Source organism: Megascapheus bottae, chromosome 10, assembly GCF_031878675.1.
Source record: "Megascapheus bottae isolate mThoBot1 chromosome 10, mThoBot2.hap1, whole genome shotgun sequence".
Classification (NCBI taxonomy): Eukaryota; Metazoa; Chordata; class Mammalia; order Rodentia; family Geomyidae; genus Megascapheus; species Megascapheus bottae.
In genome coordinates this window covers 19,181,760-19,209,539 of record NC_143518.1, presented here as the reverse complement: position 1 = coordinate 19,209,539, position 27,780 = coordinate 19,181,760, and the positions used below count along the sequence as shown (strand labels likewise).

General features: G+C 44.3%; 1 protein-coding gene across 1 annotated transcript in view; it reads left to right on the top strand.

The window, feature by feature from the left end:
* Nucleotides 1-27,780, top strand: part of Lamc2 (laminin subunit gamma 2) — a 69,814-nt gene that overhangs the window by 28,610 nt on the left and 13,424 nt on the right. The window contains exons 3-16 of the mRNA XM_090340288.1: nucleotides 996-1,184; nucleotides 6,369-6,504; nucleotides 9,785-9,883; nucleotides 12,202-12,338; nucleotides 13,420-13,542; nucleotides 14,987-15,176; nucleotides 18,050-18,162; nucleotides 20,123-20,341; nucleotides 20,919-21,101; nucleotides 22,043-22,288; nucleotides 24,394-24,539; nucleotides 25,586-25,742; nucleotides 25,870-26,075; nucleotides 27,685-27,764. Coding sequence (XP_090196414.1) covers nucleotides 996-1,184; nucleotides 6,369-6,504; nucleotides 9,785-9,883; nucleotides 12,202-12,338; nucleotides 13,420-13,542; nucleotides 14,987-15,176; nucleotides 18,050-18,162; nucleotides 20,123-20,341; nucleotides 20,919-21,101; nucleotides 22,043-22,288; nucleotides 24,394-24,539; nucleotides 25,586-25,742; nucleotides 25,870-26,075; nucleotides 27,685-27,764 — 2,224 coding nt within the window. The remainder of the gene's footprint in view (nucleotides 1-995; nucleotides 1,185-6,368; nucleotides 6,505-9,784; nucleotides 9,884-12,201; nucleotides 12,339-13,419; nucleotides 13,543-14,986; nucleotides 15,177-18,049; nucleotides 18,163-20,122; nucleotides 20,342-20,918; nucleotides 21,102-22,042; nucleotides 22,289-24,393; nucleotides 24,540-25,585; nucleotides 25,743-25,869; nucleotides 26,076-27,684; nucleotides 27,765-27,780) is intronic.

The window sequence follows — 27,780 nt, the reverse complement described above, 5'->3', positions numbered from 1 at the left end:
GGGCAGGCTTTTGTTTTTCTCTCTTAAATCATGATTGATGCATCGTGAGTGCCTACTGTCATCCAGATATAAAGCTTTGTATTTCCACGTTACCTCACTGTCTACTTTGGTCCTGAATGGACATGAAAGTCTCTCCATGAGTCTTTTCAGAATAGCTGTAGGATGAATGTAGGGAAAGTTATTTTACTAGACTGTGGCTCCGTCTGACACCTGGCTTTGGTGATGAAGGACTTACAAGACACAACAGAGAAAGGAGTAGATGTCTGTCTAGACAGGCACATCTGCTCTGTCCTTGATCATCTGTGTCGGCATAAACATTGTATGCCATCAGCACTGAGCAATGTGGTATATAGTTGTGTATCTTGGATACTCATGGCTGGTGGTCCTCAGGTCTTTCTCAAACCACAGACCAGTCTTGTTGGTTTGCACAGTCATTTTTTTTCCCCTCTCAAGCATTACAGCATTTATTTATTTCCCGTCCTGGGGCTTGAACTCAGGGCCTGAGCACTGTCCTTAGGCTTCCCTCAAGGCTAGTACTCTACCACTAGCCACAGCACTACTTCCAGCTATTTTTTATGTATGTGGTACTGAGGAATCAAACCCAGGGCTTCATGCATGCTAGGCAGCACTCTGCCACTAGGCCATGCTCCTGGTTCCTGCACAGTCTTTTAAAAGCACATTCCTCACAGACATTTAGATCATGAATTTTCTTGTAAAAACGTATCATTTAAGAAGTTTAGCTTTCTTAAGGGATTGGACAGTCTGCAATCATGAACTCTTGCCCTTCCAAACAAGCATCTTCCAGCATTATCTAATAGGTGTTCCTTTCAGGTGGAGCAAGAGCTGTGTAGTCCCCATTCACATCACCCCCTTTCCTTCTATCAATTATGTTAACACGTAGCCCTCATGCACCATCAGTGTTAATAACAGTAGCACCTGGGGACAGTGTTCCTGACTTGTCACCTCTGATGATGTTTTTCTTTCCTCCTCCCCAGTTTGTGACTGCAATGGGAAGTCTAAGCAATGCATCTTCGAGCAGGAGCTTCACCGCCAGACAGGCAATGGGTTCCGCTGCCTCAACTGCAAGGACAACACTGATGGCGTTCACTGTGAGAGATGCAGGGAGGGCTTTTACAGACACCGGGACAGAGATCGCTGCCTGCCCTGCAACTGTCATGCCAAAGGTAGCAGAAAGGCCAGGAAAGGAAAAGGAAGAAGGAGAGGGGAGGAGGAAGGGAGGAGAAAAAGCATGGGAGGAAGAGGGGAGGAGAAAAGGAACAAAAAAAGAAGATCTCAATGAACCCTTAAGGGAGATGTTCAACTTAGACATTGGTCTTCTGAGCAACTTAAATCTCCAAGACAATGTGTTTCTCTTAAATTGTCATTGGTGGTAGCAGTTGGGTAATTAGATCCTACTGGTTTGAATTCTAGTACCGAGTGTCATTTTTTTTGGGGGGGGGGGGTGGTACTAAGGATTGAGCCCAAGGCCTTGTGCATTGGCCAAGTATTATACTACGAAGCTAAATTTAAGTGCCTTTACCTCACCCCCCTACCCAACAGAATCACGTTATTACAATTTCCAGTCCTTGACTGTCCTCCTCAAATTCATAGCCATCCCTGTGACTAACTTTTTGGGAAGGGAAGGAAAGGATTAGAAAGGTATCTGTGGTCTTAGCCAGGTGCTCTCAGTATGAAATAGTTAACAAGACAGACAACCCAGAAGAGTACAGCCATTCATAGTTGGTCCCAAAGAAAGATAAAATAAGCAATGAAAACAACTTATAGCTACAAAATCACAATTGAGAGTTGTAGAAAGCTACTTCTTCTTTTAAGTGTGCTGTCTGATGTGTTTGGTCCTAGAACTATAGTTTTTTGAGACAGAGACTGTGCTGTATTTGCAGTTTCATAAATAATTTGAGATTGTTTTGTGCACATTATTTGTTCTATCATCTTTGTTCCCCATAAGTGATTGGAAAATTCATTAGGAAAGAAATATGGCAGAGAAAGTGGATTATGTGGCATGATGCCATGGGAAAATGGCACATCTTCAGGGTATGGCATGAGTGTTAGGTTTTAAGTAGAGAAAGAGTTAGGGGCAGGGGACAAAGGCATGCATGATTTGAATCCCAGTTATGCATGTGACTGGCTGGTCATTTCAGTTGTGGTTCTCTCAGGTTCTGGAGAAAGTGTCAGCCCTGTCATTACTTGAGGGGAGGAGCTGAATGGTTCCCATGAGTTAGTTTCTCTGGCTTCAGGCTGTAGTCTGATCGTCATTGGTTATTCTGGTTAGCTGTGGTTGATCTGTCCTGCATAGCTCTGCTATTCCTTAGGGGTAGTTTTAATTCTTGTAAAATTCAGCTCTTGGCTCTGGCTCATCAGTTTCTGTCACGGGAGGATGGAGAGGCTTCACTCAGTTTCCATGTAGGACCACAGGTCCTTAAGATCTATGTATGTCTTCAGGGTCTCTCACAACAAGGAGAGTCTTACAAGGTGAAAGGGTTAGCAAGCCATTATTTTAGCATACCAGGGTTAAAGCAGGAAGAGAATGTTTCCCACTCAGGAAATGGGAGTTAAAGATTCTGATTATCTTGCCTATAGTCTATCACTACTTTCTTGCAAAGAAGTGTTTAATAGTGTAAGGTGATAAATTCTAATCCACTTTATGACTAGCATGGCAGTGGTTTGGTGTAGCTCTGTGGAACCAATTTGTGGCTGCAGTTGACTAGATCTAAAAATGGACTGTTCTGGCTGTACTTAAAATGAGTTGGTGGTAGAGCATGTCAGCCCTTTTATGGAAATGGCATGATGGGCCCAGATCAGATCCACGTCCCACCAATTGTTCCACACTTACCAGTGTTGCTATTCTGATGTGATCTGAATCAGATCTGCTTGGTGATACAAAATCAATCCAGAATCTTCTAGATATAGAATTTCTCTCTAGAACTTTATAAAGATATAAAAGGGAAAAAAGCCCACTCTTTTAATAGGCATTGAATCTCTCTGGGGAGCCCTGATGCCCATAGACTAGCACAGCTTCTTTGTGAGTCATCAGAGTTGGGTCATCTCAGCAAACTGTAGTGAGGATGTAATTAGAGCCTGAGTTGATTCCCTTGCAAATCAGGCCTGTAGACAAGGTGATAATTCAAGAGGAGACAAGGAAACTGCTGCTGAGCAAAGAGACAAGGTAAGCAAGTATCAGCCACCCCTCTTTCCATGTACAGTTTCAGGCTAGCTCAGCAATAGGAAACCCGGAGAGCTCTATCCTTTCCTAGGAGAATGCGTGTTTGAATGGCTTGTGAGCAGCCTTGGCAGATGCAGTGATTTGTCTCTGACATGGTAGTGACTGTGTTACTCACCAGGCCCATTTGCTACGTACTTATCACTTCATATTATTTTTTTGACAGTACTGGGAATTGAACCCAGGACCTCAAGCTTTATCCAGTGATTAACCTTCACAATAACCTTCTGAAGAAGGTGCTATTGTTATTTTATTCCATTTCGCAAATGAGGAGAGGCTTAGGGAGAAGAAAGTTAGTTTAAGGTTGACATGACCAACTCTGGGTTATTCAGGGCATTTGCATCACTGTATCATGTAGTGATAAAATGTGTGTGTGTGTGTGTGTGTGTGTGTGTGTGTGTAGCACATGGTAAGTTGCTCAGTGAGTTGTAATCCATCATCATTTTTCTCACTCTTATTTTGGTGCTGGTACCAGTCCTTGAACTCAGGACCTGGTCTCTGCCCCTTATCTTTTTTGCTCATGCCTGGTGTTTTACTATTTGAGCCACAGATCCATTTTCAGATTTTGGGTAGTTAATTGGAAATAAGACTCTCATGGACTTTTCTGCCCGGGCTGGCTTCAAACCTTGAAATCTCAGCCTCCGAGTAGCTAGATTGTAGCCCTCTGTCCCTTGGCATTGATTTTGAGGCAGCATAACGTGACATAGCCTGGGCTAGCCCAGAAAGATTTAGAATCCTCCTGCCTCAGCCTCCCAAATTCTGGGATTATAAGCCTTGCTGCCATACTCAGCCGCCAGTGAATATTTAAAAATATATCTATTTTAACACTAGGTCAAACTGACCTAGAAAGTTAATATATAGTCTAAAGTCTCACAGCAAAGAGCTACCATTCCCAAGGACATCTTCTTGTTGCCTTTATTCTACAGTGATGTCCTTTATCCCCACAGGCAGACAATGAGGTGTGCATGGAAATAGGCTAACATCCTGGCTTTATAGAAACATTTGCACATACTGTACAGTCCTCAATTCTCCTGGCAGCCTGAAAGTGTGCGTGTGTGTGTGTGTGTGTGTGTGTGTGTGTGTGTTAGTACACCTCATCCCCTCTGTTATAGGGAAGAAAAAACTGAAGCTTCAGTCTCCAACTTGCTCAGGCTTCAAGTGACAGAGTTCTACCCCTAGCCATGCTGTCCTGAGTGACACATCAGCCACATAGATCATTAAACCAGCAGCATGCATTTAACTTCCTAGGTGAAGGTTCATTCTCTAAGCCAATCAGCTGCAGGGTAATTCTCACTTTCAAGGGATAGCCAGAGGAAATTTGTAGATTAACACTTTCCAGTGCAGAAAAAAATCATGTCTTGCTACCAAAATATTCTCAGATCATGAATGGCTTTCTCCTGTAAACAGAACTGGAGGCATGGCTCCAACAGTAGAGTACTAGCATTGAACAAAAATAAATGAATAAATAAAAAGCTTAGGGACAGTGCCTAGGCCTTGAGTTCAAGCCATAGGACCAGCACACATCATTTATACTGTTCTCACTGAGGGGTCCTGCAAGCTGTGCAATTGATAGACCTTATAATATTCCTGCAATTGGCAGAATTATGAAATTATTTATCAATATCAAATATCTATAATAATTAAGCTAGCCATAATCTATAAAGCCAAAAGATCATTACTCACTTGCTATATTTGTTTGTTAAACCCACTGTCCTTCCACTTTCTTTGACTAGTGAACTTATAATTCACTGGTCAATAGAATTCAAATAAATAAAGGTAGTTGTTGGTTCTGTGTCTACATACAACTTTTTATAGGGTATGTGAAGCATACCCTATAAAAATCTGCAGACATTGCCCCTCTCAACTTCTTTTTTGAGATATCCAATCTCCTTCCTTGGTGGGCAGCAAGAATCTGGTAGATTCCTGGAGTCCTTCTGTGGATTGGCGCTGTGCTGGCCATTGGGCTCAGCAAGCAACATGAGCCTCTGCCATCCTAAGTGGGAGAGAGGAATTTCTGGGCCAAGGTATGGGGGAGAGGTGGTGTGATTGTTATTTCAGACATAGGAGTCAGAATACTCTCGAGAACTCGCATTTGCTATTACCCATGTGCTACAAAAGGGCCAACTAGAAGAAGTTTGGGAAAAGAACATTCTCAGTTGAGGAGTCAGTGAGTGTGAACTTCCTGAGGAAGGAACTTGGCACATTCTCGGTGCGGGGGGGGGGGGGGAAGACACTGGCAGCTGGCACTTTATAAATAAGGTGGGAGATGAAGTGAGAGGGGTGGGGTCTGGGGTCTAGCAGGCCAGCATATGGAGTTTGCATTTGATTCTGCTTATAATAAAGAGAATCGCCAGAAGACTTAACATATGATCCATATGACCTTTTGGTTTCTACAGGGAGACTAAAATGTGGGGAGGTGAAAATGGGGGTGCAGGGTGGTGGAGTACAGGTGTTTGTGAGCCAGGATCACAAAATAGGGTCTAGTTCAGAGAAAATGGAAGATCTCCCACACTGACTCATGCAAGATGGCTTCTGCCTGGTAGACAAAGAGAAGGTGGCTCACTTTCTGCTATAACTCTGTCTTAGGAAGCAGATGGGTTTATTCTCAGATTTATTTATTTGTTTATTTTTCTCTTTGGCTTCTCAAAGACTTAATAAAGGAATTCTTAAAAAAAAAACAACAACAGTGAGCTATATACTTTTTAGAACACATTTTGATGAGTAGTTTCATGGCTTTCAATGAATTAGAAATCTTCATTTGTTAAAATGTTTCTGTCTGGGTCCAGGTGTGGTGTAGTGCATGCGGATAATCCCAGCTACTCAGGAGGTAGAGACAGGAGAATCAAGGCCAGAAGCCACCCTGGGCAAAGGTGTGGAGACGCTCTTTGAAAACAAACTGGGAGCAAAAGCACTGGAGGGGCAGAGCTCAAGTGGTAGATGTCTTGCCTAGCAAATACAAGGCCCTCATTTCAATCCCCAGTACTGCCAAAACAAAACAACGAACAAACAAAAAATCCCCTCCTGGGTGGATATTACTCAGTGCAGACTGGGTCACCATGAGATGGCAGTTGCTTTTTGATGCCTTACTAAATTCTTTTCTTTTCCCTTTCCCCTACTTTATGGATTGCAGGTTCTCTCAGCGCTCGCTGTGACAACTCTGGACAGTGCAGCTGTAAGCCAGGTGTGACAGGAGAGAGGTGTGACCGGTGTCTGCCAGGCTTCCACACACTCACGGATGCTGGATGCGCCCCAGACCAGAGCCTTCTGTGAGCACCCACCCCACCACTGCTGTTGCTATTGGCTATTAGTGACCTTCCTTTACTACTCACTAGGGTGCCACGAATACTCTGTGTGGGTTCTCAAGTGTAACCCTCCTACTAGCTTTAAGGGACCAGTTGTCAACACCAGGAGTGTAATTGTCATTATATGCTTTTTTTTTTTTTTTTTTAAAGTGGACTAGAGTTTGAAATCAGGGCCTCAAGCTCTATACTCCCAGCCAACCTCCAGTACTTTTGCTTTCAGTTATTGTTTAGATTTTATAGTTATTGTTGATAGGTACTTTTTACCCAGGGATAGTCTTGGATCACCATTTTTCTACCTCTCTCTCTGATAGAGCAGGGATCATAGGCCCAACAGCCACTCTGCCCAACTTTTGTCTAGCCTGGCCTCGAACCTTAATCTTCCAAATCACTACCTCCTGAATGTCGAGAATTACAGCTGTGCCCAGCTATCATTTAATTAACATGAAGTTGTCCAGTAGTACTGGTGAAAAAGAACTTACTATGGAAACCCAAAATTTTGTTGCCTAACCTTAGTTCTTTAACCCAATGGCTGCCTCCCTTTAAAGAACTAGATCAGAGGGACAGAGCCTGTCATTCTTCACGTCCTACCCTGGCAACCACAGGGCCTCAGGAGCTTGGCCTTAGAAAAACTTTTTTTTTTCATTATCTTGGTCTCCATTGGTTTAAAGCATCTTCCATCCCCCTTCCTCAAACTCTTTTATGGAGGAAGATGGAAATGTTTACAAATCACATCATCAATTTAAAGAGATGCAGAAGAGTGGGTAAGTAAAGAATGATCTAGAAGGCTATTGATAGGGGAATTTCTGAGACCAAGAAAAGCCTAAAGGAACACTCTGGACTTTAACCTGCTCTTACTTACTTGCTTTTAGTTAATTTTGTAAATCATCAGTTTTAGAGCTACAGACAACACCTCTGAGATGCAGGGTAATTGCTGACAAATGCTGGGCCACTGATTACTTCCAGACTTCCAATCAGCTGTCCCCATACCTCAGCCCACAAATCCCCCCCTCACAGCCTCTGTTCCCATGTCCCACGAGGTGGGTTTGAAGTATGCTCCTCCATTCCCACACATGTCTGGCTCACGAATAAACTCCTGCTCTTCTGCAAAACTGGTTATCTCCATGACAGACACTGCACAGCAGGCATAGGGGCCAGTTGCAATAACAATATAGCATGTTGGCTACAAGCGAAATCCAGATGGGCCTTTGACCACTTTTGCTAGTGGAAGAGCCTGTGGGTGATTCCACTTGTCCCAGCCACTGTCCCTGGAACTTTCCCTGGGTTGGCACTTCTTATCTTTGGTGCATACTTTCATGTTTGTAATTTTGATACAGGCTTTTTTCTCTCCCCTCCCCCTTTTTCTCTTTCCCATTTTCTTTTGTTGCTGTTGTTGTTTAATTCTAGGTTGTTTTTTGTTTTTGTTTTTGTTTTTGCCAGTCCTGGACTTGGGCTAAGGGCCTGAGCACTGTCCTTGGGCTTTCTCAAAGTTAGCACTCTACCACTTGAGCCTCAGCACCACTCCCGGCTTTTTTCTATGTATGTGGTATCGAGGAATCGAACCCGGGTCTCCGTGCATGCTAGGCAAGCACTCTACCACTAGGCCAAACTCCTGGCTCTAGTTTGTTTTGATACATGATTTTGCTATGTAGTTCAGCTGGTCTCAAACTAGTGAACCTCTTGCCTCCACTTCTGGAGGGCTGGGATACACCATCATATCTGGCTGAAAGGTTCCCCATTCGCCTTTCCTCTGATTTGTTAAGGGACCTGATTCAGGGAGGCCCAATACATGGAAAGGATTTGGGAAGCTCTGCTTACAGGCATTTTCTTGGTTTCCTTTGGTTTCTGAGGTCTGGTTCTAGCTGCAGTGTAACACAGCAATATACTTCTGAGCAGCTGTGTTGAAACACTGAAGAAATGAGAAATGTCTGTTTCATTTCTACACTCAGCCCATGGGGTGGCATTCTCCAAAATCGGGAGATTTTAAACCATGAATTCAAAGAAAGGAAAAGGATGATTTTTTTCTTTTGCAATATCACATAGTCATAATATTCCTTAGGCTCTGGAGAAAACTGGCATGCACACAGGCCTTTTCCATTGCCTGAGTTTTCAATCCTTGCCCGGATAGGCATACTTGTCCTTTGAAGTGCTGATTTGAATTCCTTTTTTTTTTTTTTTTTTTGCCAGTCCTGGGGCTTGAACTCAGGACCTGAGCACTGTCTTTGAGTTTTTATCAAGACTAGAGCTCTACTGCTTGAGCTACAGCACCATTTCCAGCCTTTTCTATGTACATGGTACTGAGGAATAGAACCCAGATCTTTGTGCATGCTAGGCAAGCACTCTGCCATTAGGCCAAACTGCCCGCCTGAGTTCCTTTTTATCTAGATCATTGTATAGATTGCTCTCTTCTAGCATTGCCTAATCCTTTTGGATTGTTTTTGGAAATGCTCTCCTAAGCCCAACTCCCTTTACAACCCTTTTTTTCGGTGTGCGTATGTGCTGGTCCAGGGGATTGAACTGAGAACCTGAACTTTTTTTGTTCAAGACTAGCGCTCTATTACTTGAGCCACAGTGCCACTTTCGGCATTTTTTTTTTCCTGAGTAGTTAATTAGAGATAAGACTCTCACAAACTTTCCTCCTTAGGCTGGCTTTGAACTATAGTCCTCAGATCTCAACCTCCGAAGCAGCTAGGATTACAGGCCTGAGTCACTAGTGCCTGGCTCCTTTGCAACACTTTTAAACCACAAAGTCATTCACCTTATACTGTTTGGCTCTTGGCCCTCCGTGCCCTCCCATGAAAACGAGATGGGAATTTGGAAGGATTCTTCTTTTGTCCACTCTATCCAGAGCTGAGGCTCCATTTGCTCTCATACTTTTGGTTTCCATACTCCCAGCACAGTAGTCTGCCTTCTTCAAAGGATGCAAGCAGGTGTGATAGTAGCCACACTGGTCTCCATCATTCATTGTGGCATCCAATCATGTATCTGTCTTACCAGTCAAAACCCAGGATTCATGTTCATTTCTTACTGCCCTGATCCTGCTCTGACTGCCCTAAAACTCTATCCAAATCCTGTCCAAATTGGTATCTCCTTGACGTCTCCCTAGCCTTCACAGTTCCCATCCTGGCAGCGTGCCCAGATGGGACTCTGGGTGTGGTGATGCTTGCTCAGGAACGGTTAATCTTTTGTGTGTACACTGTGAAGTGTTGGCAAACCCATCCCTAATTTTCCTTTTTTTCTTTCCCAGAAATCGCAAGTGTGACTGTGACCCAGCTGGCGTGGTGGGGCCCTGTGATTCTGGCCGCTGTGTCTGCAAGCCAGCTGTCACTGGAGAGCGCTGTGACAGGTCAGACCCTGTGAACCAGGTCCCTCCAGAGAGGGGAGACAGTCCCTTAGCAACCAGATTCGCCCTCTGAGTACATTATAGAAAAGCAATATGGAGAAAATGTGGTGGACTTTCCTGCTCTCTTCTCAAAACTGAGAAAAAAAATATAATAATATGACAACCCACCCACCCTCCCCTCATGGGAGCCCATTTTCTACTCTGAGCCCTTCTCTTTGTTTCTTCTGGGACAGTGGTCCTCATTGCCAGGTGGCTTTTACTCCTGGTGCCTGGGTTCGAGGAGGAATGCGATGATGTGATCACAGGACCCTAGCTGGGTTTGGTGCACACTTGGCCTAATTAGACGTGTTGGGAAAACCTTGCAACCTGGACTATCACAAGCATGGCCATATATAACCATGGAGTACTGGAAAGGAACTGCCCCCAGGGAAGGGATGGTAGTTACAGGCACACACATGAAGCAGGGTGCGGGGCTATGACGTAAGAGCCCTTTGGGCCCAAGCCACGTTGGGGCAGGTGCAGGAGCACAGAGCCCATCCACCGGCAGTGGATGCAGATTGTGCTGAGACTAAACTCTTCCCTCCCAGAGCAGAAGTGGCCCCAGAGGAAAAGCTTCCTCCTCATTTCCTTCAAAGCAAGAATGCAGCATTTTGGCACCCTGCCAATCACTTCTACCTGAATGGAGGAAATGCCAGATGCATTCCTAGCCTGTGTTTTCGGGGGGGTATTTTGTTGTGAGGTGAGGATAAAGAGAAAGAGCTTAGGTGTGAACACAGGGGTCACTTTTCCAAAGATTTTTTTTTTTAATTCCAAAATGTGACACAGAAAGAGATAATGCCACAAAACAAATATTGTCATCACTACCAACAGCGACACTGGTGCTTCTCAGCAGCTGCCACACTGTCATAGCTCTCATAATCGTTCTCTTTTTTTCTATCTCCTTCTTTCTTTGCCCCCTCCCTCCCTCCTCCTTCTCCTTTCTCTCTCCCTCCTCCTTCTCTCTCTCTCTCTTTCCTTTCTTTCTTTCTTTCTTTCTTCCTTCCTTCCTTCCTTCCTTTCTTTCTTTCTTTCTTTCCTTCTCTTTCTTTCTTTCCTTCTTTCTTTCCTTCTCTTTCTTTCTTTCTTTCTTTCTTTCTTTCTTTCTTTCTTTCTTTCTTTCTTTCTTTCTTTCTTTCTTTCTTTCTTTCTTTCTTTCTTATATATGCCAGTAGTGGGGTTTGAACTCAGGTCCCTGTGCTGTCACTTGGCTTGTTTGTTGGTTTTGCTCAAGTCTGGGGCTCTATCACTTGAGCTACATTTCCAGCTTTCCGCTGGTTCACGGAAGATGAGCATCTCATGGGCTTTTCTTCTTGGGCTAGCTCTGACCATGATCCTCAGATCTCAGCCTCCTGATTAGCTATGGTTATAGGAGTGAGCCATTAATGAGTGGCACAGCAACCATTTCCTTATTTTTCTTTATAATTTTGTGTCTTAGTGCATTGCTAGTGCTTAGTGCATTTAGTTTCACCAAATCCCTTCCCTCCCTTATCCTTTCTTCTCCATGAATGTGGGGCTTGCCTTGGCTCCTCACCCTACATGACCTCAGATAAGTTGCTTTCTTGTGGTGAGAGGAGGTTTTAAAATGCAACCTAGCTTCACCAGGGAAGGTATCTGCCTCTTTTTGCCTCCAACTTGTTTTGCTTTCAGTTTTTTTTGTTGTTGTTTGTTTGTCTGCTTTTTTCCCAGATAAGGTCTCCTGCCATGCATCTGAAGCAGTTAGATTACAGTCATGAGCCACTAAGAGAACATTTTTAACCTTTCTGGGTCAATCTAATCTCAGAAAAGTGGAATTAACAATCCCCATTTCATAGGATTACAAGGAGGATTCAATGGAGACTATATCCAAGATGCCCAGCATGAGGGCTAAGTAAATGATCATTGAAACTAGTCATCTTCTATATGGAAGAAGGTAGTTATGTGGAGAAGAGGTAAAAAGAAGTCTTCCCTCTACTTGCCTCCCATTTTGCTCCCATTATAAACTCTTGGTCTGGGACTGGGCTGCTCTGCTCTCCATCCCTGGCCCACCCCTCCGTTGATCACCAAGGCAACGTGATTAAGCTTCACTGAGCCAGAGAAGGTGGACATTGCTTACAGTCTCACTGAGAATCTGGTTGCCCATCGGGTTGGCTGGGATGAAGGCTGATGCCATTTCTCTCCCGAGGGAATTAATAGGCCAAGTGGGAAAGGAGTTGGAAAGAGACAGACCAGTCGTTCTCTTTTCTAGACACAATAAGAAATAAGTCAGTCATAGTCTTGTCCTGCTTTCTAAAACGCCGCCGCAGGTGTCGACCAGGTTATTATCATCTGGACAGAGGAAATCCCGAGGGCTGTACCCAGTGTTTCTGCTATGGGCATTCAGGCAGCTGCCGCAGCTCTGTAGACTTCAGTGTTCATAAGATCACCTCTAACTTCCGAGAAGGTAAAGTGCTCTAGTCACAAAGTTTTGTTTTCTTTAATGTTGTGCAGGGATGTGCATTTATACATAACCACCTCTCCATTCATAAAAGGGCTTCTCAAGTCATCTTTCCCAGTTTTCCAGATTTGAAATTATTCAATCTATCATCATCATTGTGTGTGTGTGTGTGTGCGTGTGTGTGTGTGTGTTGTGTTGTTGGTCTTGCTAGACAGGTGTTCTATCACTTAAGCCAAGATTCCATCCCTGTTGGCTTTAGTCATTTTTCAGATGGAGTCTGGTATTTTTGCCCAGACCAGCTGCAGATCTGGATCTTCCGTATCTATACCTACCATATAGCCAGAACCACAGATACATACCATTAATCTGGCTTATTGACTGAGATGATTTCTCACTAACATTTTTCTTGGGCTGGCCTCAGACAGTGATCCTCAGCAGTAACTGAGATTATAGATATGACTCACTGTGGTTGGTGCTATTATCATTGTTAATGTGTATGTATTGTCAAGCCATACGCTATCCTGATACCTTGAGAAACAGAACTGACAACTCACTCGATGTGTGAGCGTACTTCCCACTCATGTCTATTTCAGAACCAACCAACAAAGAGGCATTTGGACTAAAGACTAGAAAAGCATCCTGGGATCCACACACAAATAACACTGCTTTCACATTCTAAGTCACTTAATATATGTTGCCCTGCTACAGAGCACTATAAAAATATTGGGAAGTATTATTTCAGTAATTCTTAGTCTGTCTAGGCTCTCTCACCTCACTATGTCCAGACCCTGTTTATGTAATTAATCATAATAAAAAGGCAAATTACAAGCAGATAAAAGAAATGTGCTCTTGTCATAAGGGTCTGTTCCAAAGCTAAGTCAAAGCAGTTATGAGGTAGGAGCAGGTGAAGTTCTGTGGTCTTAGCCACAGAAATGAGTTTTGGGGAATTCTGAATACTGTAAAGGAATGTGGAGACATGGGCAAAAATTCTACTTTCTAAGCATCACTGGGACTTTTTTGGCCAGTGAATCTTGTCTGGATGAAAAGAGTTAGCCGCCTACGGAGGGGTCTTTTCTGTGTGTTCTAGGTGTTGATGGATGGAAGGCTATACAGAGAAATGGGTCTCCTGCAAAGCTTCACTGGTCGCATCGCCATTGGGATGTGTTTAGTTCAGCCCGACTCTCAGACCCTGTTTATTTTGTGGCTCCAGGTAGGTGAGAAATAAATTGATTTTTAATTTATCTTATTTCTCTTCATCCAGTAAGAGATAATGCTTCTTATCAAACAAGGAAGCCAGGATAGAAAAACTGAGTTAGAAAACATGGAGCCCATGTTATGTGGTGTTGACAGCAGAGGCATTTCCAGAGACCACTGGGACATAAGACCAGTTCACTGTAGCCCTTGCAGCAGGGCAGTGTGGGGAAGAAATGGTGTCTCTGCTGTCTTCAGGGTCTGATGAGACCCTGGCACAGGCTCCTGCTTTCATCAAGTGGAAAGTTTCTTGATAAATCAAGAGATCAAATTTGCAGATGTGTTGAGAAGCAAATGGAAAAACAAAAACAAAGAATTCCTTAAAGCTTTAACACTTTCTTTGTGTGTGCCAGTCCTGGGGCTTGAACTCAGGGCCAGAGCACTGTCCTTGGGCTTTTTCAAGGCTTGAGCTCTACCACTTGAGCCATAGCACCACTTCTGGCCTTTTCTATGTATGTGGTAGCAAGGAATCAAACCTGGATCTTTGTGCATGCTAGGCAAATAGTCTACCACTAGATCAAACTCCCGGCCCCACTTTAACACTTTTAAGCTTCAAAACTGTGTTTGTTGGTGACAGATGCCTAGGTATACAAGGTAGAATTTGAATTTTACTTCATATCCTTGGCAGGGGACTTGTTCCTTAGCAAATTGTTCTTCATTACCTCTCCAAACAGTGGGCATGAGAATATCAACATCCAGCAATTAGTCTAAGCTAGAAAGCACCATATAGCTGGGCATGGTGGCTCACACCTGTAAGCCTAGCTACTCAGGAGGCTGAGATCTGAGGATTGCAGTGCAAAATCAGCTCAGGCACTAAAGAACCTAATATACTTATCTCCAATTAATGACTAGAAAACAGGAAGTGGAGCTGCGGCTCAGGGGTAGGGCATAGCCTTGAGCTGAAGAGCTCAGGAACAGTGCCTAGGACTAGAGTTCAAGTCCCATGACCCACAAGAGAAAGAAAGAAAGAAAGAAAGAAAGAAAGAAAGAAAGAAAGAAAGAAAGAAAGAAAGAAAGAAAGAAAGAAAAGAAAGAGCACATACATGCCCCATATAATGAAGAGCACTATTTCTAAACGAGAAAGCGCCATAGAAGAAATGGTACTATTGCTGATTTTCCTAGGGTAGTTACGTAGAATGATCTGTCATAGGACCATCGGTCACCTTATAACAAGACCCTTTAAGCATTTCAATAACTAGCCCTCCTTTATAGCTGGAATGGCATAGCCATGTCTGGTGCTGTGCACTGACTTCCAGGGTTTTGCATTGGCTTCCAGTGGGGTAGGTTGGAGTTGTTAGGTTAGAGGGAATATAGAACTGCAAAAGAAATGGCTAACAATACCAACATTAATGCATGTGTGTTTGTTTTTCCAGCTTCACGACTGATATTTTTTTCTTTCACAGCCAAATTTCTTGGTAATCAGCAGGTGAGCTATGGGCAAACCTTGTCTTTTGACTACCGTGTGGACAGGGGCGGCAGACACCCTTCTTCCCATGATGTGATCCTGGAAGGGGCTGGCCTGCAGATCAAAGCACCTCTGATACCTCTTGGCAAGACGCTACCTTGTGGACTCACCAAGACTTACACGTTCAGGTAAATAGAGAGACCACAAGTGAGTCCCACAGAGCAAACTGTGATCAGAGTCCAAGTCTTTTGTTGAGGCACTTTTTTCTATCACTCATTCATTTATGGAGCTTTTCTGAGCACCATTTGTTAATCAGGTCTGGCACTGTGTGCTGAAATGGTACATGGTTTCTTCTCTCAGTGGGAGAGAAGAAAGAGCAGCTGGTAACCATGTCGTGATGGAGAGGGGTGAGGTGGACACAAATGTTTTGAATACACTTTAGAAGAGGCACCATTGACTCATTGGAGTGAACAAGTGTAAAGAACAAGGGATCAAAAGAAAAGCGGAAGAGCTCAGGGAAGCAAAGGGAAAATATCCTGCCCGAGGGAGTTTTGTACATTTAGGAAATGCCTAGTAGTTGAGCAGAAATGGAACCAGAAATGAAAGGGGAATGTAGAGGAGCAGAGCCAGAGAAAAACCCAGTGGCGAGGTCACTGCAGCCCTGCGTGTGTCTGTGGAGACTGCACTTACCCTGTGGGATGGGGCTTTTGAGTGCTGTGTTGAGGGAGGCGGGTGAGGCAGCTGAGCCTTCACAGTGCTCAGTCCTGTGGTACAGGCTAGAAATAAACATGATCAGTTCCCTACAACACTCATGGTCTACCAGGACATATGATATATCCGAAAGCAAGCATAACACAGTGCAATATTTGCTTTCAAGGTGAAGGGGGCTTAACAAAGAGCCTAATTCTGCCAAAAGCTTCGTGGAAGAGGCAACCTATGGTTGGAGAATGGAATGGTTTACAGGGAGAAAGTCAGAGGACAACCTCTACTTGTGAATTTCTGTGAGAAGGTTGGAAGGCATGTATGGAGGCAAGGAACATTTACAGATAGACCAGAGCGTACATGGGGTGGGAAAGTGGGGAGAAGCAGATAAGATTGAATGTTCTGGAAAAAGGAATCACCATAGTTAGCCTTGTATTATCATGTCAAGGTGCTTTACTCTTGAACTTGCTAGAAGGGTGATGGAAAGCCACTGTGCTGCCTGTCTAGATCAGTCGCAATCAGGTGAAGGCTGGGTGTGGACACTGCAGAATATTTGAATAGAGTATTTAGACTGTTCCACCAAGTTTGGTTAGGGGCCTAACTCGGGGCAGAGATAATAGGAAGGGAGAAAAAAGAGACACATAGTGCATATACCTGTGTACATCAGTGAGTGCTACTCATTTATCATGTACACACACAGCTCCCCTGCCTAAAATATTCATCCCTTTCTTCCTGGCTAAGTGAACTTACTCTTTGAGAGTTAGTTTACACAATCTTCCTTTGTGTTACCTTTATCAGGATTCCAGGTGCAGTTATGTGTTTCTAGAATGTTCTACACATGAGTCTGTGAGTCCTCATTGCATTGTATTATAATTGTTAACTCACTAACCGCCCCCCCACCAGTTAAGTGCTAGTGTTATCTTTTCCTTCAGCCTCACAACTAGTAGCCCCAGACAAAAGTACAATTAGCCTTTACATTTTGGGAGAGTAGAGGTGGTCTTGGAGCTTGAACTCAAGTTCTCACTCAGCTTTCTTGATCATGTCTAGTGCTCTACCACTTGAGCTATATCTCCAGCCTAGCCTTTTGCTGGAGATGGCATCTCAAACTTTTTTTCTTTTTAACCTCGGCTGGCATCACATTGAGATTATCCAGATCTTGGTCTCCTAAGTATGTAAGACTATAGGAGTGAGCCATAGTGCATTGCTGAATTGTTAAAAAAAATATTTTGCAGTACTGGGGCTCTAACTGAGGACCTTGCACATTAGAGAAGAGCTCTACAATGCATCTACATCCCCAATTCCACAGTCAGTTTTTGTTTTGCCAATCAATGACTGACATGAAAGAGGTAGAGCTATTCTTGGAAGCAATATTCCAGTGGAAAACAAAACAAAATTTGAGAGTAGCACAGAGACTTGATAGGGCATGGCAAGGCACGCACGAAACATTGGATTTAGCTCAGTAGTAGACTTCTTACCCAAGCACTAAAAAAAGAAAGTATTAGAAAGAATTAGATTTGAACAATGTATAAGATAGACACTGTTTTTTTTGTTGTTGTTGTTGTTGTTTTGCCAGTCGTCGTCTTGAGCTCAGGGCCTGAGCGCACTGTCCTTGGACTTTCTCAAGGCTAGAGCTCTGCCACTTGAGCCTCAGCACCACTTTTGGCTTTTTTCTATGTATTGGTACCGAGGAATTGAACCCGGGTCTTTATGCATGCTAGGCAAGCCCTCTACCATTAGGCCAAACTCCCAGCCCTAGACACTGATTTTTTTTTTTTATTAAAGAATTTATTAACATTGATTTTTACATCATATTTCAAATGACAAGTTTAACAAACAAGTGTTCAAGGAGGGAATCTCTATATACAATCACTGGGACTTAGTTTTTAGAACTTAATCCAAATTAGGCTAAGGGTTTGTATGTCATAGAAACATATTAATTCATGAAATAAAACATTATGTCTATAGAGTCATAGGTTTTTATGTCTCTATAGTTATGTTTATATTTCCATTATCATTAGACATTGATTTTTAAAGAGTAAAGGAAATGTGCTCAAATGGGAAGTAAATCATTCAAAGTACAAAGCTACAAGTGAATCAGAGCTTCTAGAAGTCACTTCTGAGGATTTGGGACCAGCAAAATGACTCCTGGAATAGACTCAGCACTCTGGCACACCAGTATTTCCTTCCTGTGGGGTTTGCCTACCCTATGGAGGGACAAAGCTCTGAGTTCACATCTATGAGGACTGTAAGATGGCCTGCCACAGTCTTAGAGCTTCCGATGTTTTCAAACATAATTTGTATTGGGCAGTGATGTGATATGAGTTGGTTTTCTGTAAGATTTCGATTTTCAACTATGCAGGTTAAATGAACACCCAAGTAGCAACTGGAGCCCCCAGCTGAGTTATTTCGAGTACCGAAGGTTGCTACGGAACCTCACTGCCCTCCGGATCCGGGCCACCTATGGAGAGTACAGTAAGGGACCAGGAGAAACAAAGCTCTCTCTTCTTGGGTTGAATTGGCTTTGGCTTTCTAAGATGGTGGTGGTCTCCAGATGCGTACTTGATGATTTTCACTTAGATAATCTGATGACTCACACTATGTTTTTACTTCTACAAGCTTTTCTTTCTTTTTTTCTCTAGCACTAAGCTTTTGCATTTGCTTCACAAATACTCCACCATTTGAACCACAACCCTAGTCTTCTTCTTTCTTTCTTTCTTCCTTTTTTGCTTTCCCAGTCCTAGGGCTTGAACTCAGGGCCTGGGCATTGACCTTGGGCTTTCTCAAGGCTGCTGCTCTAACATTTGAGTCACAGCACCACTTCCTGTTTTTTCTGTGTATGTGGTACTGAGGAATCGAACCCAGGGCTTTGTGCATGCTAGGCGAGTACTCTACCACTAGGCCAAGCTTCCTGTTCCCCCCCCTTTTTTCTTTTAGTTATTTTCAATATAGTGTCATACTTGTTGCCCACGATGTTCTGGACTGTTATCCTCCTACTTACACTTCTCACTGTAGATAGAATGATTGACTCATACCACCACAAACATCTTTTTCTATGGAAATGGGACCTCAAAAATGTTTTTTGTGCAGGCTGGCTTGGAGCTGCAGTCCTCCTGATCTCATCCTCTCATGTACTACCTCTCATGGACTACCATGTCAGTTTATTGATTGAGACTGAATCTCACTAATTTTTTCTTTTTGTCAGTCATGGGGCTTGAACTTTGCTTCTGGGCACTATCCCTGAGCTCTTCAACTCAAGGCTACTGCTTTACCCCATTGAGCCACAGCCCCACTTCTGGTTTTCTAATGGTTAATTGGAGATAAGAGTCTCACAGACTTTAGTGCCTAGGCTGGCTTTGAACCTCAATCCTCAGATCTCAGCCTCCTGAGTAGCTAGGATTACAGGTGTGAGCCACCGTGCCTGGCACTAGTTTTTTTTGTGTGTGTGTCAGGGCTGGTCACATGCCTTCTGATCTCTGCCACCTGACTTAATGGTATTGCTGATGTCAGCCATACCCAGACCTTCCATATATATAATTTTTTTTATTTAATGAATGATTCTTGAAAAATAGTTAAACAGGGGCCAGGAGTTTAGCCTAGTGGTAGAGTGCTTGCCTAGCTTGCACAGAGACCCAGGTTCTATTCCTTGGTACCATATACATAGAAAAAAAAAGCCAGAAATGGTGCTGTGGCTCAAATGGTAGAGCTCTAGCCTTGAGAAAGCCCAAGGACAATGCCCAGGACTGAGTTCAAAGCCCAGGACTGGCAAAAAATAAATAAATAAAAATAAAAAGAGTTCTACACTGATGAAGAATGAGTGATGCTAGTTTGCTTTCATAAAGGTCTGCATTGAGATTGAAACAGATTATTTGAAGGAGATAATCTGTAGTAAATTCATATATTCAACAACCCAGCCCTGCTGTTCCTTGAGTCACTTTTCCTTTGGATACCATGTTTGGAAATAGCATGTATTTTGTTCATTCTTTTTTCATGTGTCAGGTCCTGCTAATGCCAGTAGAAATCATTTAAGGAAGACTTCCTTAAGCTTGTTAGCACTTGTGTAGAAAAGCATGTCTGGCCTGCACAATTTTCTTGCTAGCAAATAGAGCAGGAAATAGGAAAGTTGTTCTCTCACAATTTTTAAATCATCGCCAGATGTGTTGCTACTGTTACTTCTTTTTTACAACTGGAAAGGTTAAGTGATTTGCCCCATTCATAAATCTCATGAAGATGAGGGGCATAATTGAAACTCCAGTTTCTCTAAGCCTAGAGCCCAGGTTCTCACTCTTGGCTCTGGACCACCAGAGCCCTCCATAAGGCATACTGCATGAACAGCACCTGTAGGAGTTAAGAACACATAATCCAAAGACAATCTTGATCTTAGATCTGTAGCTCTTAACACTTACCACTTCCAAACCTCTTTTCTCTATGGCAGGTACTGGGTACCTTGACAACGTGACCCTCATTTCAGCCCGCCCTGTCTCTGGAGCCCCAGCACCTTGGGTTGAACATTGTGTATGCCCTGTTGGGTACAAGGGACAGTTTTGCCAAGATTGTGCTTCTGGCTACAAGAGAGATTCAGCAAGGCTAGGGCCTTTTGGCAGCTGTATTCCTTGCAACTGCCAAGGGGGAGGAGCCTGCGATCCAGACACAGGTGCGTGAAAGAGCCTGTGGACCAGTGGGCTGGGAGCGGAGACATGGAGTGCAGTCAGAGCTCATGGCCAAGCTCATTTCAGAGATGGGAAAGGATTAGGGGAAGTAGCAGTAAAGTTAGGGAGGGTGGGCATGGTGCTTGATCACTCTCGAAATCCTTTTCATTATGAAAATGCCACAGGGTTGTGAGAAAGGGGCTAGGTTACAGGAAACGACTGTCATGGTTCAGTGCAAGGTGTTGGAAGAACTGGTGTCGAGTTGCAAGTATTGTTTGTGGGAGATCAAAGGCAAGTCAAGGTCTCAATGAATGAGCAATAAATTATGTCAGAGCCTGGTGGGCTGAGGAAGAACTGTAAGCTATGGAGAGTAAAGGAAATGTGTCTCCACACAGGGCAGGCAATTGTGAGGCAGGATTTGGGGCTTTGGTCATGCTTAGATTCCATGGAAGGGCAGACGCCAGTGCTCAGACACTAGGGAAAGTTTATAAAGGAAAGATTGGGGTTCCTATACACTGGTCCCCCATGTTTCATCTGTGCTGCTTAGTCCCCTGCCTCTCAACCCTTCTTCTACCTCCCTAGGAGATTGCTATTCGGGGGATGAGAGCCCAGACATCGAGTGTGCCGACTGTCCCATTGGTTTCTACAATGACCCCCATGACCCACGCAGCTGCAAGCCATGCCCTTGTCACAATGGTTTCAGTTGCTCAGTGATGCCAGAGACAGAGGAGGTGGTGTGCAGTAACTGCCCCCCGGGGGTCACTGGTAAGGCCCGGGGCTTGCTCGTTGGAGGGTTTCTTCCTGCCCTGCTGCCTGCCTGGCATTACGTACATAACTTCCATTCCAAGTGGTATGTAGGCAAGTCCAACCACCTCCTGTGAAAATGATCTAAATGTGCCATGTCTATGAGGTGAGGTGGTTGGAGTGAGGGCAGGGTGTGTGCTTAGCGATGTAATCTGCAAGCTCATGGCTTTTAGTGAACATAAGCAAAGAATGTAGAGAAGGAAAGAGTGGCTTCTTAGGTTCAAGGTCTAGAACTCTTGCTTGACTTTTTTTTTTTTTTGCCAGTCCTGGGCTTGAGCTCAGGGTCTGAGCACTGTCCTTGGACTTTTCTCAAGGCTAGAGCTCTACCACTTGAGCCTCAGCACCACTTCTGGCTTTTTTCTATGTATGTGATGTATGTGGTACCCAGGGATTGAACCCAGGTCTTCGTGCATGCTAGGCATGCACTCTATCAGCCCCTTGACTTTTTTTTTTATTCTACCACTTAAGCCGTATCTCCACTTACTGGCCTTTTGCTGGCTAATTGGAGATGTTAGTCTCTCAGATTTGTCAGCCTGAGGTGGTTTTGAACTGGGGTCCTCAGATCTCAGTCTCCTCAAGTAGCTAAATATGCATGAGCCACCAGTTCCTAAGCTAGCCAGTCATTTTGTGACAGTCTTGGCGACACTATTGAAATATTAGTACTTCTTTGGTCTTCCCAGAATTCCCCCAAACAGACAGTTAAAATTGCTAGTGGTGCTGCTAGATTCTAAACTCTATGGTGACTGGACAGCAACAGTGCCAACCTCTGCCACCTGCACCTGCCCCTGGGTATGGTCTGGAAGTTCCCCGGGGCGGGGGAGCTCATTTCCCCAACTCCTCTAGTGTGGCCTGAACTATTTTAGACTGTGTATGTGACAAGCCAGGTCTTTGTTCCCTCCCAGGCGCTCGCTGCGAACTCTGTGCGGATGGCTACTTTGGGGACCCCTTCGGAGAACGTGGCCCCGTGAGGCCTTGTCAGCCCTGTCACTGCAATCACAATGTGGACCCCAGTGCATCTGGGAATTGTGATCGGTTGACAGGCAGGTGTTTGAAATGCATCCACAACACCGCTGGCTTCTACTGTGAACAGTGCAAAGCGGGCTACTTTGGGGACCCATTGGCTCCCAACCCAGCAGACAAATGTCGAGGTAGGACTGTACCTCTAGAGAGATGGCATTTGCTAGTGAGCGTACATGCATGTAAGCAAAGGCAAAGGCAAGGGCAGTGAATATTGTGCTGGAACTTGAGCAGGCTTCAAGAGGCACCACAATCAGTTTCCCCTGCCTCAGGATCTGGGAGGCAGAACTGAAGGCTCTCAGATGGGAAAGCTGCGTGGGAGAAGTGGAAAAGGTCAGGTTTACATTCCTAAGTGGCAGAGCTGATAAAGTAGGACCACATCCCATGCCCAGTCTTAAGGCTCAGAGCTGTTAGAGTAATAAGTGCCCTGAGGCTGAGCCTGAGCAAACTGAAACAGGGATGGGCTGGACTGTAAAGGAAGTCTAAGAGACCCTCTCAGGAAGTGAAGATAATTGACGTACAGAAGGGAACTGTCAACAATTCTGCTAAGAGACTGGGCTTCAAAGCAGCATTTCTCATAAAGCTTGGTTTCTAAGGACTGCTTGAGATCACAGCACAGATAAGCTCCCATGGAGCTCCTCTTTCAAACCTTAGCTTGCATTATATTTCATACTCAAGGCTGGGTGCAAAGAGGCTGGCCTGTCTCTCTGGCTTAGTCATCAAGGCCCCAGAATGGCTCTGGTGCCCAGCATTCAGGTGCTTGTTGATGAACAATGTCCTCACACCAAAACTGCCATCTGTCAATGCCTGGGACTTCCACTCCAGAAGATTCCTGGGCCAAACCAAAGCAGACCCCAACCCAAGGGTCATCGGTGATATCCTGTCATATAGCACATGCCTACATGGCATCTGTCAGTAGTACTTAGTTCAAGTCCAGTTTTGGAACACACGGGTTTGTATTTGTTAGACTTTGTGTCACTGTGACAAAGGCCTAAGAAACACAACTAAAGGGGAGCCATGTCTTGCTCATGGTTTCAGAGGGAATAGTGCAGTGGAGCTGTTCTCATCATGGTGGCAAGGAAGCTGAGGGAAGATAGGGACAGGCAAGAAAGACCGTCAAAGACACTGCCCTGCTCTACTTCCTCCAAGCAGGGCTTCGCCTTCCACGATTCCACCACCTTTGGGTTCAAATTCTGAATTCACCAACAGAGTAAACCATACAGTAAGCCAGAGCTCTTGTGATTTCACAGACACCTTGAGAAGGGTGCTATACGAATCTCCTAGGTGCCCCTCAATCCAGTGAACTCAGCCATCCAGATGAACACTCCCACATTGTATGACGCTCAATATGCCAAGCCAGCCCTCTGGGCCTCCATTTCCTTCAGCAGATGAATGATAATTGACTCCAGGTTGTTGCAGAGATCAAATGAAATGGCCTAAGAGAAAGCATACTCTTTATCATTCTAGCCATTAAGAGTCAGACAGTGGATCTTACATTTCTTCACTTAGCTATCTTTTATGGAGCACCTGCTGTGTTCAGGTGTAGCGATGAGTAAGTCAGGCCCAGGTCCCAAAGAGCTCGTATGCTAATGAAGAAGACACAAGTGTATTCAAATGATCGTAGTATACTTTAGACCCAGGCTCAGCATTCTGTGGACCAACAGGTTCTCCACAATGGAGAATGGTATTACACTGTTGTTACATCCTGGCAAGTACTCAGTCAGTTCAGTTGGCTGGGTGACAACCTGGTTTTCTTACTACTTTGCCTGCATCAGAGGCAGCGGCGCAGAAGTAAAAGAGCCTTGGCTCTTCCTGAGCTGTTATTTTGCTGTAGGAGTTTGAGCAAGTTATTCACCCTCCCTGAGCTCACATGCTTCATCTGCAAGATTAAGGCAGATGTTTGCCCTTGGCACAAATGTAAGAAATGCTCGGCACCTTGTGAGCAAAGGCGGAGTTCTGGTGAACTAGCCAATGGGATTACGGTTCAATGTGAGGAAGAAGAAGATGGACTTTTGCTCTACCTCTGCAGTCACCAAACAAACTTGCAGGGTTTCCTGAAGTTGCCTGTGTTAGGAATGTTCATAGAGACACAGCTAAGAGATGAGCCTAACACAATGTGGATGACAAGGGCAGTGATGGCGTCTTTGCCATGAGTGATGCCATCTTCCTTTTCCTCATAGTACCTCCAGTTTCTAGCATTAGTGAATGCCCTGTTTGTCTGTCTGTCTGTCTCCAGCTTGCAACTGCAACCCCATGGGCGCAGAGCCTGGTGAATGTCGTGCTGATGGCAGCTGTGTTTGCAAGCCAGGATTTGGTGGCGTCAACTGTGATCATGCAGCACTGACCAGCTGTCCTGCCTGCTATAATCAAGTAAAGATGCAGGTATGCCCGCTGATATCCACCCCCACCCACTAGCAGCCCCCCTCCCTACCACAGTAGTCACTCTTTTATTCATGAGTCCTTTTTGCCAAGGGAGTCTCAAAATACCTGTTATTTTTCAAAGTGCATGGCCCGATGGTACTAAGAATGCCACTCTGGGGACACCCAAACTCTGAGTTCAGGATTCTTGTTATTATTATATGCTACTTTCCAGCTAGCGCTCTCTCCTCCCTATCCCCTCCTGGATGAAAGCAAACATTTATCAAAGATATCCAGAGTCCAGGACAAACTAAAAATTTCCAAGCTAGACTGGCCTTCAGAAATTTCAAATCCATATTCCAGAGCAGAATGAGTTGTTGTTATTAATTGTGATTATTTATTTTTGGACAGAGGAGAGGCAGAGAAACAGGCAAACACAAAACTTCAAATACAGCTGGGCGCTGGTGGCTCATGCCTGTAATCCTAACTATTTAGGAAGCTGAGATCTGAGGACTGTGGTTCTGAAATAGATTGAGCAGAAAATAATTGCCAAAAAAGCTAAATGTGGAGCTGTGGCTCAAGTGGTAGAGAACTAGCCTTGATCAAAAAAAGCAGCTCAAGAACAGCACCCTCAAGTTCAAGCCCTAGGATGGGTACACACACATACACACACACACACACACACACACACACACACACACACACACACACATTCTTTTAAAGCCCTTCACATATAGAATACACTCAGCCTGTTTTGAAATCTGCCTATTTAACAGCTTTTTATAGCACTTTACTGGTGCCAAGCTCTGTTCTAAATATGCTACAAATATTAACTCTTTTAACACAAGTGATTATTAAGTTTAGTATCTTCACTTTATAGACAGAGAAGGTGACTTTATGAAGGTCACATGGGCTAAGGTTTGGGGTCAGGATTTACACTCAGATCTACAGTGTAAATTTTTGGCTACTGTGACATAACAAGCATTTCTGAGGTATTAGTAATGGTCTCGCCTGGCTTTGGACTGTGGGTCCTGTCGTTTGTCCTGACCGTGCTTCCTGTGTGCTTTCAGATGGGTCCATTTATGCAGCAGCTACAGAGCCTGGAGGCCCTGGTGTCTCAGGCTCAGGGGAATGGTGGAGCAGTGCCCAGTGCAGAACTGGAAGGGAGGATGCAGCAGGCTGAGCAAGCCCTTCGGGACATTCTGAGAGAAGCTCAGGTTGCAGAAGGTGAGGAAGGCCTGCTTCTTATCCTAGCATAGAAGACTCCTAGCTTAGAAAGAATTGCTACTGTGTATAATAAAATCTTCTGTGACCATTGCCTTTGCAATAAGTCAGTGCCTTCTTTATGTTACAGATGCGAGGAGATCCCTCAGTCTCCAGGTGGCCAAGGTGAGGGGTCAAGAGAACCGCTACCAGAACCGCCTGGATGACCTCAAGATGGCTGCGGGAAGGATTCAGGCCCTGAGCAGCCAGCACCAGAACCAAGTTCAGGACACTCGCAGGCTGATCTCTGAGATGCGTGTGAGCCTGGCGGAAAGCGAAGCATCTCTGGGCAACACTGTATGTATGCATGGTGGGGTTAAGGAACCAAAAGTCACCTTTGTGCCTGGAGATCCTCTCCTAGGTCTCATCTGCTCGTTTTCTGTCTCAGGTTTCTTGCTTTGCCTGGTAGGTGCTTAGATTTCTCTTTTTTGCAGTCATATCTGACCTTTTTTCTTTGCCGTCCTTCAATTTCCCACTTCCCTCGATTATGCTCTCCTACCTAGTATATTTATTTCTAACCACATCCTCATCTTGCTGCTGTCCCATTTCTTTTCTTTCTTACAGAACACAGTTTTGCTTGTATTTGCATTCTTAGCCCACAACACAAAATGTGAGAGAAGAGATGATTGGATAAAATGATGGATGGATGAATGGATGGGTAGATGGATGGATGGATGGAGAAAGGGGATGGGAAGGGAGGAATGGAAGAAAGAAGGCAGGCAGACAGGAAGAATGGAGGAAGCCTAATGGCATAGTTAAGAAAATGGAAAAAAGTTGTAGCAAGTTTGATTTTTCTTAGTGAGGTAGTGTGCAGAGCAGTAGGAAGGGAAGGCTTGTTGGTGTCTTCTTGTATGCATGAATTTCAGAGGCCAAGGTGACAATAAAGTAAGTGAATGAGTAGTGCTGAATAGAGGAAACTGGAAGATATCATCACATAAAAAATCACATTAAAAGTAGAATATGGAAGCTATAGCTCAAATGATAGAGTGACCTCCTTGAGTGCAAAAGCAAAGGAACAGAACCCAGGTTCTAAGTTCAAGCACCTGTACAACGCACATGAATATGAACACACACACACACACACACACACACACACACACACACACATACATGCAGAATATATTGATTTTTCACTATTGCAAAAATGTTTATTATAGAAAATGCAGAAAATAAGTAGAAATCCTCTATGATAATGTTACTATTAAATGACTACTCTTAACAGTTGATATGTATTTTAGTGAACTTTAAATAACTACAAAATATGTATATTAATTACATCTTTGTCCACTTTTTGGACTTGGATATCTACACATATACTTTTTTTTGCCAGTACTAGGCCTTGAACTCAGGGCCTGGGCACTGTCCTTGGACTTTCTCAAGGCTAGAGCTCTACCACTTGAGCCAAGCACCATTTCTGGCTTTTTTCTATGTATGTGGTACTGAAGAATCGAACCTGGATCTTTGTGCATGCTAGGCAAGCACTCTGCCACTAGGCCAAACTCCTGGCCTTTTTTTTTTTTAATGTGTGTGCCAGTTTGGGGGTTTGAACTCAGGGCTTCTCCCTCTGACTAGGCTTGCATGCTTGGCTGGCACTCTACTACTTGAGCCACTCCTCCAGCCCAGATTTTTGCTAGTTATTTTGGTGATGGAATCTTTTTCCTTCCCAATCTGGCTTTAAACTACAATCCTCCAGATCTCAGCCTCCTGTGTAGCTAAGGCTGAGTCACCAGCACCTGGCTTACACATATACTTTTTCATGAGTGTGTGATCATGATAAATAGAGACTTTTGGTGTGTCTTGGTGTGGAAGGGTATGGCTGTTCACAAGCTTTTCTGACACTTGGAACTGTACTGCTTAGGCTCCAGGGCCACATGTGAAACCTTAACCACTTCTCCTTTTCCCACAGAATATTCCTCCCTCCGATCACTATGTGGGACCAAATGGCTTTAAAAATCTGGCTCAGGAGGCCACAAGGTTGGCAGACAGGTGAGCAGCACAGAGG